This window comes from Osmerus eperlanus, chromosome 17, assembly GCF_963692335.1.
Source record: "Osmerus eperlanus chromosome 17, fOsmEpe2.1, whole genome shotgun sequence".
NCBI lineage: Eukaryota > Metazoa > Chordata > Actinopteri > Osmeriformes > Osmeridae > Osmerus > Osmerus eperlanus.
This window is the reverse complement of record NC_085034.1, coordinates 2,896,538-2,912,195: the sequence shown is the minus strand read 5'-3', so window position 1 is coordinate 2,912,195 and position 15,658 is coordinate 2,896,538. Positions and strand designations below refer to the sequence as shown.

Here is a 15,658-nt window from a genome sequence, read left to right as displayed (position 1 = left end):
TTAAGGGATTGTATGTCCACTCTGCATAGTTTCCCGAGTCACCATCACTGACCAAACAATGTTTTCACACTCGCTCCCTGTCATAAGTGTGAACTAAAGAAACGGGGGGAGAGAGAGAGAGAGAGAGAGAGAGAGAGAGAGAGAGAGAGAGAGAGAGAGAGAGAGAGAGAGAGAGAGAGAGAGAGAGAGAGAGAGAGAGAGAGAGAGAGAGAGAGAGAGAGGGAGAGTCTAAGACCTGTAACATCATTGACATTGCTAGAACAGCAATAAAGTAGATATGCTGACCCAACTGTTTGCCTAACGTTAGGATATCGCCAGCACACAATCGACAATAGCAGAGCTGCCTCTGATGCAGCAGATCACACAGCCCCAGCCCTGTTCCACAGCCACCGGATGTGTGTATCTGTGTGTGTGTGAGTGTGTCTGTGTGACCTCACTGGTAGGAAACGCTGATACTACAAAGCTGTTTTTGTCTGTCTGGATGTCAGACATCTCCCACCATGTCCATATCCCACTGTCAATGACCTCATCTAGGCAGGGTCGAGGGCGGGGCTTCAGCTGGGTTATCTTTGATTGACAGCCAGAGGTCTGTCGATAGTAGAGAGCCTGAGTCGGCTCACAAATCACACTTGAGGCTTTTTTTGTGTGTTTTAAAGATTAGGAAAGTCACAAGACTTGGTTTTCTGTGATTGGGCTGTTTCACCTGACCTCCTCACTCCCGATGTTGCTGTTCCCCATGTGGATCAGGGTTACACACGCATCTATTATTAACGACCTCCCAGCCCTGTAAGGCCGAGGGTAGCCCTCTGTGTGAGTGAGTGTCTGTGTGTATTATTAATACCTGTGGCTGTTGGTTATGGCCAAGGTGTCTGTTTGCCCGCTAGGCTCCTCCCCCTCCCTGCTCTTCATCCTCTCCTGGCGCGCCCTGCGTCGCCTCTCCCGGGCCGCCTCCTCCTCATCCTCATCGTTCCTCTGGTAGGCCACTCTGAGAGAGACAGAGAGAGGGAGATGCCGCAGCAGACTCAACATGTATGGCCATTAAAAAAAGAGCAGAGAGAGAGGGTGCCGCCTGGGTGTATTCTCCCTCCTCCTCCTCCTCCTCTTCCTCCTCCTGAGGTCAGGCACACAGACATGGGCTGAGCTCGCTGACAGAAGCCTGAGCGAGGGGCCAGGTGTGCAGGCACAGACCAGAGGTGATCCTGGGGTTCTGGCCCGAGAACGGGTTCTGGAACGTTGACATAATAGAACTGTCAACACCCAGACTCCACCTGGGAGACCCTGATGTCACCACAGCAGACTTCTCCCTCTCCTTCTCACTACTCATGGTGTGTGTGTGTGTGTGTGTGTGTGTACGAGTACAAGCATCTGCACGAGTCAGCATGTATGTGTGTGTGTTTCTGGGCCCTCAAATAGAGATATGAACTCACTAGAAATCCGACACAATGGAGCTAGTAATAATAAAGCACATCAAAACCAGATCTTTTATACTAAAACCTGATCTTCCATAGCAAAATCTGATGTTTCACATCAAAACCAGATCTTTCACAGAAAAACTAGATATTTCACAACAGTTTCAAATGTTTCTGTAGCTGAAGCCCTCATGGAGACTATGGGCAGGCTCTGTTCCCTGTGCTGTTGGAGTAGACCCAGCGGTTCCAGAGAGAACCCGTCTCTGGAGAACAGTCCTCCAAACAGTGGAGTTGTCCTGGGAAACAGAGACAAGCCCCAACAGAACAGACAAACCCTCGATGGAGAAGCGGGGCGCGGTAAGGAGGCTCTCTAGAAGGACAACAAGAACAAGCCGCTCAGAAGTGAATCAGCATTCCTGTCCATCACTTCTCTGGGCCTGTGGACGGGCAGACCAGAGAAGGCCCCTATGTAATATCCTCCTGCCCACGACCTCCTGGAGACCTGCATGAGAGATACAAATCTCTGGGAAGAATGTAGGGCCAGGGGTGAGGGAAGAGAGATGGGGGATGAGAGATCGAGACAGATGGAGAGAGACATGTCGACAGAGAGAGAAAGCGAGAAGGGGGAAAAAATATAAAAAAGCAAGCAAAGGCCAGCAGAGATCTTATCATATATTCCAGATAATAAATCTCCGTCTGCAGTCGGACTGTGAGAGGCTAGTCTGTTTAATAACCAGCAGGTAGGCAAGTCTGTATGTCTGTCTGTACAGCCACAGCCATCTCTCATTGGGTGGTCTGTCTCGGACCGGAGCCCTCTGTTGAGGCAGCCACAGACAGTTCATAACATGCTGCACACACCTCAGCTGCAGCACTCTCTCCTCTCCTCAACACGGCACGAGCAGAGCCACTTTTATAAGTTGTCGTCACACCAACATGTTGAGCATGTGGAAACAATACTGTGGCTGGAAACCAACTTAATTGTTTTATGACATGTCTACTCCGTGTTCACATTCCCCCCCAGTAAACAGATCTGTGTTTGTTTAACTGCCCCAAACCTACACTTGCGACGACGTTCTGTTTCATAATGAGAACAATAAAGTTGATTTAGGACTAACGCTAGGTCCAGTAAACCCCTCCTTAACGACACTCACTACAAAACCTCCAGTCAACACACAGCCACTCAGCGGAAACATTAGCAGAAATATGTCCAAATATTTTCTTTACAGCAAAACATCTCAGAAATGTTAAGAGAAAACATTTTAGGCAGAAAGAGCCCCATGAGAAAAGACTTCTTCACCTCCCTGAGACGAGAGAGAGAGAGAGAGAGAGAGAGAGAGAGAGAGAGAGAGAGAGAGAGAGAGGAGGAAGAAAGAGGGGGGAGGGGGATGGAGAGAGCAATAGAGAGAGAGAGAGAGAGAGAGAGAGAGAGAGATAGAGAGAGAGAGAGAGAGAGAGAGAGAGAGAGGGAGGAGGAAGAAAGAGGGGGGAGGGGGATGGAGAGAGCAATAGAGAGAGAGAGAGAGGGAGGAGGAAGAAAGAGGGGGGAGGGGGATGGAGAGAGCAATAGAGAGAGAGAGAGGGAGGAGGAAGAAAGCAGTCAGAGGGTGAGGAGAGAGGGAGGAGGGACAGGGGGAGAGAGGGCGTACCCTATCAGACATTCTGACCCATTCCCACGCTTCCCCCAGTAACTAAGCTACTTTACTTCCTCCATAGACCAAGCCCAGAGAGCAGCAGGCCCAGAGAGGAACAGGCCCAGAGAGCAGCAGGCCCAGAGAAGAGCAGGCCCAGAGAGCAGCAGGCCCAGAGAGGAGCAGGCCCAGAGAGGAACAGGCCCAGAGAGCAGCAGGCCCAGAGAGGAGCAGGCCCAGAGAGCAGCAGGCCCAGAGAGGAACAGGCCCAGAGAGCAGCAGGCCCAGAGAGGAACAGGCCCAGAGAGGAACAGGCCCAGAGAGGAGCAGGCCCAGAGAGGAACAGGCCCAGAGAGGAGCAGGCCCAGAGAGCAGCAGGCCCAGAGAGCAGCAGGCCCAGAGAGCAGCAGGCCCAGAGAGGAGCAGGCCCAGAGAGCAGCAGGCCCAGAGAGCAGCAGGCCCAGAGAGGAACAGGCCCAGAGAGCAGCAGGCCCAGAGAGCAGCAGGCCCAGAGAGGAACAGGCCCAGAGAGGAGCACGCCCAGAGAGGAGCAGGCCCAGAGAGGAGCAGGCCCAGAAAGGATCAGGCCCAGAGAGGAGCAGGCCCAGAGAGGAGCAGGCCCAGAGAGGAGCAGGCCCAGAGAGCAGCAGGCCCAGAGAGGAGCAGGCCCAGAGAGGAGCAGGCCCAGAGAGGAGCTGGCCCAGAGAGGAGCAGGCCCAGAGAGGAGCAGGCCCAGAGAGGAGCAGGCCCATAGAGGAGCAGGCCCAGAGAGGAGCAGGCCCATAGAGGAGCAGGCCCAGAAAGGAACAGGCCCAGAGAGGAGCTGGCCCAGAGAGAAGCAGGCCCAGAGAGGAGCAGGCCCAGAGAGAAGCAGGCCCAGAGAGGAGCAGGCCCAGAGAGGAGCAGGCCCATAGAGGAGCAGGCCCAGAAAGGAACAGGCCCAGAGAGGAGCTGGCCCAGAGAGAAGCAGGCCCAGAGAGGAGCAGGCCCAGAGAGAAGCAGGCCCAGAGAGGAGCAGGCCCAGAGGACAGAGAGAAGAGGTGAGAGGAGGAGGCCCAGAGAGAACAGGTGAGAGGAAGAGGCCTAAAGGGAAAGAGAAGGACAGGAGGAGAGGAGAGAGAGAGAGAAGGAGAGAGCTCGGGGCTATACAGTCATTTTACACCCAGAGAATAATGTTTTACATTCTGGCCTCTCAGTCCAGATTCAGGTCAAGTTGCTGCTGGTCTACTACACAGTCCCAGCCCAGGACAGAGGCTGCAGCTCTGGGAAGTCTGGGGTCAGGTGTGAGGGGAAGCCCAACCATCGCTGGAGCAGGTCACCAAACACTGACCTGAGAGGCAGATGAGTGAGAGGGGAAGATCCGTGTCCCCCAGCCCCCACGGCCCAGAGGCCCTGACAGACCAGCCCCAGTTCAGGGGCAGGACAGACAGCAGGTCCATTCTCCAGGACGGGGATGTTTGGAAGGGCCCATTCACTGAGGATGGTTGTTATTTCCTGAGCTCTTCCTGGTCTCTCAGGAGGGCTGGAGCAGATGTGGAGGAGGAGAGGCGGGGTCACACCAACACCAGGAAGCACCATGGCTGCTGCACATGGGTGTGCTGAGCTCCACTCACAGATAAATATGTCTCCGAGTTCAGTCATTCAAAGTTATTTATTTTCACAGGGGTTAACTATTCATTATCTCTGAGATTTCGTTTCACTCTGTGGTGTTTCATGACTTTCTCATGCCATGCGTCATTTTGAAGTCATGTTTTTCATTCATGAACGTCATGTCAGCATCCCTGGTTTCAGTGACATGAGTCAAAACGGTCTCGCATTAATTTCCCTTTGGGAACCCTTATTAAAACAAGGCCTTGGCTTGTCCCCACTGCTGGACACTGTGAGGAACATGTCATTGGAGCTTAGGGGCAGACACTCCACAAGACACAGGCCAGCTGGGATGCTGCTCACCCTCACTGCTAAGACTGGGGAACATTCCATGTCCATTTCTCTGGAAGGGAAGTAAAAACAGCAGTCAAAACATTCCAGTTTGTGTGTGTGTGTGTGTGTGTGTGTGGGGGGTGGGGTTGCTGCTTGGACACAGGAAGGGCCAAGCTCACAGTCCGGTGTGAGAAACAGTGTTGCTGTGATACAAGGGGACCATGTGTGTGAGAGTGTATATGAGAGAGAGAGAGAGAGACTCGTAACATGGTGGGCTTGGTTGAACCTCACTGTCAGCAGACTGGTCTGAGTCTGACATAACACAGAACAGGGACAGGGGACTCGAAACGCCCAAGCACCCTCACACACACACACTCTCACACACACGGGATGCTAGATCTAGGCTCACATAGATAAAGGAGGTAAATGCTGCTCGTCAAGGCTTCATCGCCTCTGGCTGGTCCAGGCTGGCTACACCCTTCTCAGCCATCTGCTACATGTATACACACAATCTCAAGTCTCAGATTCATCTATGCCAAGCTGTAGCTCATTAAACAGCTCTGTGATGCTCAGCTATGAAGCTGATGCTGGTCACCTTTCCAGTTAACGTGTATTATCATAGCAAGACATCTGGCAGTCTTGCTGCTCCTATCATACACACACACATACATTTTTACATTCTTGCAGCATATTTACAAGTTGGTGGTGGTTAAGCAGAGGCCAAAGACGTGCTTTTGACTAGCTAGATTATGCGTGACATGTAAATATTGTGTGTTACAGCATATTGGCAAAAATGTAAACATTTCAATTGAGAGATCTTTTATCAATAACACAATGTTCAACTAGAATTCCAGTCTTGCCTGCCAACTGAAATGACTCCTTTAGCTGAACCCCCCCCCCCCCAAAAAAGAAAACTTGTGCACATACTCCCACCATGGAAACATTTCCCCTATCCTCCTCTTACTCACTCTCTCTTTCTATCTCAGTCCATTGTCTCCCTTTCTCTCTCTACACTTTCCCTCATTCTCACTTGAAATTTTCTGCCAAATTTCAGACAAACATCCCGAAGCCCTGACTTGGAGGCGCTTTATGAAACAATATCCCCCATTCCCAGTCGAGTGGGCAGCAGTGCAGGCTGATGGTGAAGACATCAAGCAACGTCGCACTAGATTACATCTGCTGGACGTGAGTGGAGATGACTACGATGAGATAGGAGCTAAGTCATAACTAATGCTCCCGGTCAGTACATTTTCTGGCAGAAGTCTTCGGTTTCCACAATACGTTCAGCAATGTTCAAATAAACACTGACTGCATGACAAAGCCAAGAGCGAGCATGCAAGAGCTGCAAGGGTGCACACACACACTTCTCACATGCATGGGATGCTGCTTGCCAAGCATTCATCTACTGCCCTGGAACGCCATCATTAGCTTATCAACACTGGGGAAGTAAACATGGCCACCGCAGAAGCATATCTGATGAAGGGTTATTCAGACTCAACCTCTGTTTGCCGAGTGTCCATATCAACTCATGAGCTGTGCATAGCCCCTGTACATTGTACTATGTACACAGGTCACAGCGAGAAACATTTGCATGTCCATCCTCTACATGAAGTTGTTTGATGTCAGTGGTGTTTTATGACCATGCAATAGGGCTGTACTCCTCTGGTACTGTATTGTGAAGGGTTTTAACAGATAGAAGTAGCAGCACAGTCAAAACCAGTCTGGTGAGGCAGTGCCTCTGACCCATATATGGACAGAGGAGAGAGCACTGAGGTCATCAGGCCAGGTGGAGATGATTAGGCCACTTGCACCCCTTCTGGCCAACTGACGGAACTGCAACTTCCTAATGAGGACTAGGCAGGGTCAGTGATTTGCATGCTGAGCCAGCACTTTCTATGAGGACTCGAGGTGTACTATGGCAGACTTAATGTCTGTGTGGATTTTGAGTCACCTCGATTGTAGCCAAAGGTTTTGAGTCACATGTACAGGAAAATGCGAGGTCTCCCATTTGACCAAGAGGAGCACTGTTATGAGTGGTCCTCCAACCACCACAGTTACTCGAGGACCTGAGACAGCAGGAGGAATAAGAGATGATGATGATGATGAAGAGTAGTCTTACCGTTCGGCCTCCAGCCTCATCTCCTCCCTCTTCTGCCTCCTCAGCTCACGGCGGCGCTCAAAGTCGTCGTCCATGGTTACGCCCTGCAGGATGACATCATCGTGTGTTAGTTTACAGACAGGAAGGAAGGAGGGAAGGACCAGGGGATGTTTATCCCGTCCGGTTATCTGCCAGTCCTCACACATGCACGCACACACACACACACACAACAGGCAGCCTACAGTACAGCCTGGATGGGTGGACAATGTTTACAGAATCTAAGTGTGCTATTGATTCCTCACACATGTTTAGCGACTACCTTGACCAGTGTGCACTGACTCAAACAGGGAAAACTGGTTTTCAAGTTCTTGAAACATAAGTATGTACTGACCATCGGCTGCTGCCTCTGAGCCAGGATTAAAAGTGAGACCGTTTGGAAGAGAAAGAGTATGAAGAAGAGAGAGAGAATGTGAGGGAGAGAGACTGTGAGGGACAGAGAATGTGAGGGAGAGAGACTGTGAGGGAGAGAGACTGTGAGGGAGAGAGAATGTGAGGGAGAGAGACTGTGAGGGAGAGAGACTGTGAGGGACAGAGAATGTGAGGGAAAGAGACTGTGAGGGAGAGAGACTGTGAGGGAGAGAGACTGTGAGGGACAGAGAATGTGAGGGAGAGAGACTGTGAGGGACAGAGAATGTGAGGGAGGATGGCGATGATGAAGGGATACAAGCAGACAGGAAGCTAACCCAATCAGCTAGAAAGACAGGGAGTAAAAATATCCCGCTAGCTACGTGACTGAGCAGTGAGGAGTGCAGAGAAGCTGGACCACCCAGAAGAGTCCTCACTCTGAACATCAACACTCTCCCCCTGCAGAAACACTGCCAGAAACACTGTCTACAGACACAGGAAAACTATATCTACAGACACACTGGTAGGAACGCTGCCTATGTACAGTACAACTACAACAAGTACAGTACAATTCAGTACAGGCCTTTGAACCACAGTCTAGTAGACAGACATGACAGTAGCTTAGCGAACCACTAGGCAGTGGAATACAATGGAAACCTACCTTAGCAGTAGTTAGCAGTTATTGATTAGCTTCCCTCCTGTCGTACCATATCAGACTGTCTCTACTGTTTGCCAACAGAGCTACAACGCTCCATCTACAGCAATGTCTCTGTCCAGATAGTCCACTGCCTGAGAAGTCAGACGCTTGCCTCTCCTCTTCTACTTCTGCCCCTCCTTCTTTCTGTCCAACAATCCCTCCCTCTTTCCCTCCAACTCCCGCTCTCTTGCAGTCTTTCGTCTCTCGTCGTCTCCCCCCCTACTCTCTCATGCCTTCCCTCCCCCTCCTCCTCCAACCCCCCTTTCACTGCCCCCCCCCTCCTCTCTCCTCCATCTCTCCCCCCTCTTACCCTCCTTCTCTCCCTCTCTCTTTCTCTCCCCTCTCTCCAGTATTTCCTGTCGTGTTTACGGGGCTGTCAGTGGCTGGCTGGAGAAACTGTTCTGGGATCAGTGCTGGAGACTTCCTGTGTGTGCTGCAGAACTGAGCCTGCTCCACTGTGCCCAACTGCACACACACACACACACACACAAACAGGGGAACAGGAAGAGCATGGACAGAGGAGTTACAGTATGCTCCTAAACCCATGTTTCTAACTGTAACACTCCATCTCCATTCCTCCCTTCCTCTCTCTCTTTATCTCTCTTTCTCTGTCCCCATCCTTCCCTCTTTTCTTTCTGCAAGCTTTTCGGTCCACCTTATTCCTTACATTTACATTTACAATTAGTCGTTTAGCAGACGCTCTTATCCAGAGCGACTTACAGTAAGTACAGGGACAATCCCCCGAGGCAAGAAAGGTGAAGTGCCTTGCCCAAGGACACAACGTCATTTTTGCACGGCCGGGTGATTACTAGCCCGATACCCTAACCCTAACCTCCTTGTAGGCAATATCTTTCTCTTTTTTGTCTGTTTTCCTTTTTCCATCATCCCTCTCTCCTCCTTTATCCATTATTTCCCCTCTCCCAGAATCCTCACTTGTACTAGAGAATTTAAAAAAAACAGGTCCGGTTTCCCTGGCCCCCTCTCCCCCTGTCTCCCCCCTTCTCCTATCAGAGCAGATAGTTCCAAAACCGCAAGAATTTGCTAGCTATGTTTAGATGCACTTATGCCATTTGCAGCGGGAGGAAAATTGGCACTTGGATTCTGGCACTTCGTACAACTGTAATTAGGCTAAATGAGAGCAATAACTAAAAACCTGAAAGCCAACAACATAATCATACACTTCCTAGAAACAGCGCCAGGACATTGTTACTGTAGCTAACTACACTTATTACTACACGCCAGTCTGATCATGGTTTGATAGATAGTAAGGAATATGACTTTCATAAGCCCAGTGGGCATTTGGACTCTCAAGCGTGTTTGACTATGCCTGTCCTATAGGCCCTAGACGGCCCAGCAGATCTCGTCTGGAGATTAGGACATCACTGGTCAAACTGCCTCTCAGCATGCCCTGCCTCATCTGCATGGAACCACACTGTCTACAAGAGGCCCATGCATTCCAGGGAGGGTCTTTGGTAAAATACTGAAATGTAGAGTTGGGTGTTTCTGGAGCAGACCACCCATGCTGGCTGCTAGCTAACTTACATGCACACGGACATAGCCATCCATATGGACATATATGGACACAGAGAAAGGGCAACAAGCAGTTCGAACATACATGTACAACCAAACAACTTCAAACAACCAAGGAGTCAGGTGGCTGAGCGGTTAGGGAAGCAGGCTTGTAATCAGAAGGTTGCCAGTTCGATTCCCGGCCGTGCCAGATGACGTTGTGTCCTTGGGCAAGGCACTTCACCCTACTTGCCTCGGGGGGAATGTCCCTGTACTTACTGTAAGTCGCTCTGGATCTCTGGATAAGAGCGTCTGCTAAATGACTAAATGTAACCAAGAGGAGAACAGGTCTGTGCAGCATTTAAATGATGCCACGGGAAATTGTGGGAGATGTTGTATGGTTATAATGTAACGTAATGGCCAGCGTGCTGCATGTAGAATAATCCCCACTGTTGTTTGTGAGAGTTGTCTGAGTGATACTCAGTTTACTCACTCCATCCTGTTTAACTTTTAGACAAACACATCAATCTGAGCAGTATGTCTCTTGAGCTATGTAAGGAATGCTGCTATTGAACCTTGGGTGTTAGTAAAAGACCCTGACCCAGCCCCTTCAATAGTTCCAGAAAATTCCACACAGGGGGTGAAGTCATGACATCAACTGTCATGCCATGACAGTTCTGTGAACAGAAACATTTAAAATTCTTCCACTGAAAGTGACAAACGGATCTGAAAGCAGTGGGCTGGTTTTAGCTGTGTGTGTTAGCTTTGTGTGAAGGCAGAGGAGATACAAGCACAGTCCAGGTCTACCCTTAGGCTAAACCAGAGAGAGGGGGATCTTTAGGATTAACCAAAGTAGAGAGAGAGAGAGAGAGAGAGAGAGAGAGAGAGAGAGAGAGAGAGAGAGAGAGAGAGAGAGAGAGAGAGAGAGGGGTAGTTTTAAGGAGACAGCTTTTCCTGTGACTGAGTCCAAAGAATTAAAAGAAAACATATTTACAGTGCCACCCACTGGTTTTTGGATCATAGCTGTTATGGAGCACTTAGCATAGAAGTAAATGAACTGTTGAGAAAAGACAAAGAGATGAGGGAGAGAGAAAAAATGAGAGAGAGAGGGGGCAGGGAGATAGACCTGCCCTGCCAACAAAAACCAATCTCCCAAATAAGAATTTCTGTCAATACATCCTTAAAAAGCACCAGCAGAGCTGTGTTAGTACTGCTCAGTTTACTGACGAAAAGCCATGGAAACAAACATTGTCATGATATGAACAACCCTACCACACATAGGAACATACTGTTCAGTTTCTATAGAGGTGGAGGTGAGGAGAGAAGCACCGACGAGAGGGGAGGAGAGGTTAAGAAAGGAGAGGTTTGGAGAGGTTAGAAAAGGAGGAGAGGATCCAGTAGGAGATGAAAGGGGAGGAGGAGGAGAGGTTAGGAAAGCTGAGGAATTAGAAGATATTTGGACAGGAGAGGAGAAGTTAGGTGAAGGAGAGGAAAGGAGACACAAGGACGAGTTTAAGAAAGGACAGGGAAGGAGAAGAGAGGCTAGGAAAGGAATTTGGGGTCAACGAGAGGCCTGTAGCTGCAGGTCAGTGGAGAATGTGTTGCTGTGACGACGGCGCAGGTGCGCTGGGCGGCAGGTGGAAGAGGTGTCCCAGGTGTCTGCTGTGTCAGTGCTGGCACAAGGCCGGGTCTGTGTGCTCCACCTCTCAGCACCACCACACTGAGCCAAGACGCCCCGCATCATCACAGACACTTCAGCACCCAACGTCCTCCATACATGAAGCATAGCTCTCTTTCTCTCTCTCTCTCTCTCCCTCTCTCTGAGGGCATTTGTGTGTATGTGTATGTATGTGTGTGTGTGTGTGTTTGCGGTCGGCTCTGGTTCTGTGTGAAGTGCATCTCCTCTCACACGTTCAGTCGTCTGACGCTCCAATGTATTTACACAGCCTGGATCCAACCTGGACAACCACACATAAATCCACCCCAGTTTCTGGTAATAAAAGGCTAGGATTTCTAGCTCTCTTTGCTTCAACTCCTCCGTCTCTTTCTCTCCCTTTCTCACTCATCCCCTCTCTCTCTCTCTCTCTCTCTCTCTCTCTCTCTCTCTCTCTCTCTCTCTCTCTCTCTCTCTCTCTCTCTCTCTCTCTCTCTCTCTCTCTCTCTCTCTCTCTCTCTCTCTCTCTCTCTCTCTCTCTCTCTCTCTCTCTCTCTCTCTCTCTCTCTCTCCAAAAATAAAGACATGCCTTGCTGGCAGTTGCTGACAATGTGCCCATACCCACTACCTACAGCAGGAGAGTGTGTGTGTGTGTGTGTTGAGTGTCTGCATGTGTGTGTGTGTCTGACTGCACAACCCAGACACCCTGATGCCAAAGGCAGCCAGCTTCCAGCTTGTGGTGTCAAACTGCAGGGCTTTAGCTAGGACACGTTCTAGACAGGATATGAGGTGGCGAGAGGCATCGGAGCTCAGCTCGATCTCTAAACCAGCTGCTGCAGATGCAGCCTCCCTCTCATCCAACACTAACTCTCTCTCCCACAGACATGTGGCCGAGCTCAAACCAGAAGGAATTCTGTGAATGTCACCAGGCTCTGTTCTTCGAGGGTCCTGAGAGCGGATTTGGGGGCCAATGACGAGGATTGATTACATGAATGGATCTGGAAGTATCTGAAGTGCATTTGATTTGGTCCACAGTTGGCGTTTTATTACAGTGGGTAAGAACAATCAAGCATTTGATGGTTATTTCATAATAATCGAAGGCAGCCTTACTGAGGCAGAGCTGTGGATGAGAGGCAGTTTTTTGAGGGGGGAGGCGGGTCAACCAGGGACAAGCCCAAACTACTGCCTCCACCCCTCTCTGCTGCTGACCACGGCTGCCTGAAAGAGTGGGAGGAGGAGGAGGAAGAGGGGGATGAGGCGAAGGAGTAGAAGATGAGCGATAGAAAGCGGAGCACAATGAGGAACATGATGAAAAAGGAGAAGGGTGGAGGAAGATTCACACTGGATCAAAATCTGCTCCAAGCCTTGGAAGTTTCCATTGAAGAGAAGAGGAGAAGGACAAGATGGGGTGACGGAAAGAAGAGGAGTAGAGGAAGGGAACAGAGGCAGGGAAAGGAAGAGGAGAAGGAGAAGGAAAGCCCTGCATTCCCAGACAATGGTTCACATTCCTCACCATGTCTCCTCAGCCTGTGAATCAGCCTGACAGACAGACAGACAGACAGACAGACAGACTGCTGAGGTTACCTGAACACTGTGTCCCCAGAGCACAAAGGGGTTCACTCAACACACTGATGGAGACACTGGAACACACAGCACTGGAACACACTCATCACCCTGAAACACCCTGAAACACCCTGAAACACACAGGATACAGAGCCAGCTGGCCACAACTGTGAACTACACAACTGCTGTCATGATCTTATTCCACAGGTATTCATTATAAGTGACATAATTACTCGATACAAAAACACATGGCTAGCAATCCTCTCTATTTTCACTCAATCATCCTGATAAGGAACTCCTTTCTTTGACTTGAACAGAGTGGAAGGTTTAAGACATTTTCCACTGGCAGGGAGATAACCTGGTCTTGGCTTGGCGATGCTGTTGTGTGTGTGTGTGTGTGTGTGTTTGTCTGCGTGCGCGTGTGAGGGAGATATATTCTAGTATATTTAGACCATGAATCACATCTATTTTTAACATCCATGAGCACATTGTTAAGTTTCATGCTGGACTTCACCCTTGTTCACAACTGGAACACACCCTTCATGAACTTCACATCACTACATTAACATGTCATAAAAACATGATGTACTTTCTATTAACATATAAATTACTTTCCATACCAGAGAGATACCGGACAAGGCCCGAGCCACACGCTTTATCCACAGCATGACTCAATCTGAACCGTTTTTTCTTTGCATCCATAAACAAGCCAACATCTTGCTAGGAACTCACACACACACCTCCACATGCCAGGGAATCTAGTCAAACCTTCTACAAACAGGGTTGTGAAAAAAGCTTTGTCTGCGGATTTCTGACAATGGGGGCAGTGAGTCATCTATCCATTAGGACTGTGAGTAGGCGACATGCAGTCCACTCCTCTGGAGGTAGGTTAGCATATGGGCTCTCCTCCACTAGAAACACACTCGAGACTCAACAATCTAGAGTGGATGTCAGTAAAAAAGCTTTTTATTATATAATGTATATAATGCAGTTCAAAATGTTTTTCCTCTTAAAGGGAAACTGTTGACTTTATCTACATGTACTGCAGCGTACACAGAAGGGTTTAAGAGGGGTGATCAAGTTTAGAAGGGCAATCTTTTCTCCTCTTTGAGGTTTGGGGCCTTGTGCTTTGAAAACCAACTTTCTTACTAGTCCTAGCCTCTATCAGATTCTATGGGAGAGGGAAAGGGCCAACAAGAACAGATCCCACAGAACATGGATGTTTGTACGGCATCAAACGGCTACTGCAGCTGGCCGCGCTCCATATGACCAAATATGGAAGGAAAAAAAGCTCCTTTTCTCGTAACCTCACTGAGAAAAAAAAGTGCCTTTCTAACATGCTGTGCAGCGAGATATAGCTCTCACACGAGCGCACACGCAGGCACGCACAGTTAAACACACACACGCGCACACAGACACGCACACAGACACACACACAGAAACACAGACACAGAAACACGCATGCAAACACACCACAGAAGAGGGCTGGAGTTGGCTTTTTGTCTGACTTCCATGAGTGATGGTTACTCTATACTGGCATCTCTGGGACCATGTCAAGAACACAGAGTATTATTAGCATAGGTTTGGCTGCTACACTGTGGGACTAGCAGGGTACCTGACAAACACTAAAACACAGGCTGATAAAGTCAAATAAAGTCACAGAGTCACAGATGTAGAAGACCCTAGGCTAGGAGATGAAAGGAGGTTTAGTCCGACAGAGAACAGAGTGATAAATAAGCTACGTCTCCTTCCACAAGTATTTGCTAGAGTTTGGGAGGGTTTTAGCTCGAGGAGATTCACGCTCTTACGAAACCGCCTGAAATAATATGTTGGCGGTTTGGATCCAAACAGCCAGAGTGTCAGCTAATCTCAATACATACACTCCCAAGCCCCTGTCATGAGGCGTCGTCGCTGTTCTCTGAGCTGAGCCGCTCCTGCCGGCAGTCTCTGAACAGTCTGGTCTACAGCGCTGGGCTGGACTGAACAGTCTGGTCTACAGCGCAGGGCTGGACTGAACAGTCTGGTCTACAGCGCAGGGCTGGACTGAACAGTCTGGTCTACAGCGCAGGGCTGGACTGAACAGTCTGGTCTACAGCGCTGGGCTGGACTGAACAGTCTGGTCTACAGCGCAGGGCTGGACTGAACAGTCTGGTCTACAGCGCAGGGCTGGACTGAACAGTCTGGTCTACAGCGCTGGGCTGGACTGAACAGTCTGGTCTACAGCGCAGGGCTGGACTGAACAGTCTGGTCTACAGCGAACACATGTTGTCAAAATGCACTCCAAGTATCTGTTTTGGCCCAATGTATACTGTTCAGCATACAAATACAGCATGTCGGCGATGTACCCGACAGACTTCTAGTGAGTGAACGCTCCCCACCAAGACAAGAAATACCCAGTCAAACACTTAGTACCCCAGAGCTTGACTAATGACCCTCTCTACCTCCTCCTCCCTCCACGCCCACCCTCCTGTCTCCCCTTCTCCCCATTCCTCTCTACCTCCTCCTCCCTCCACGCCCACCCTCCTGTCTCCCCTTCTCCCCATTCCTCTCTACCTCCTCCTCCCTCCACGCCCACCCTCCTGTCTCCCCTTCTCCCCATTCCTCTCTACCTCCTCCTCCCTCCACGCCCACCCTCCTGTCTCCCCTTCTCCCCATTCCTCTCTACCTCCTCCTCCCTCCACGCCCACCCTCCTGTCTCCCCTTCTCCCCATTCCTCTCTGCCTCCTCCCTCCCTCCACGCCCACCCTCCTGTCTCCCCTTCTCGCCATTCCTCTC

At 50.0% G+C, this 15,658-nt stretch overlaps 1 protein-coding gene across 10 annotated transcripts in view; it reads right to left on the bottom strand.

Moving 5' to 3' along the window:
• Positions 1 to 15,658, bottom strand: part of cald1a (caldesmon 1a) — a 36,536-nt gene that overhangs the window by 11,606 nt on the left and 9,272 nt on the right. For 6 of the 10 annotated variants that reach the window (XR_009932549.1, XM_062483004.1, XM_062483005.1 and 3 more), the window contains 2 exons: positions 7,077 to 7,159; positions 842 to 985 (listed from right to left, as the gene is read on the bottom strand). Coding sequence is in view for 9 of the 10 variants with exons in the window: in XM_062483004.1 (XP_062338988.1) it covers positions 842 to 985; positions 7,077 to 7,150 (218 nt within the window). In the remaining variant the exon portion in view is untranslated. Of the gene's footprint in view, positions 1 to 841; positions 986 to 7,076; positions 7,160 to 8,121; positions 8,275 to 15,658 lie in introns of those variants that run through there. The other 4 variants (XM_062483009.1, XM_062483007.1, XM_062483003.1 and 1 more) reach the window with 3 other exon arrangements.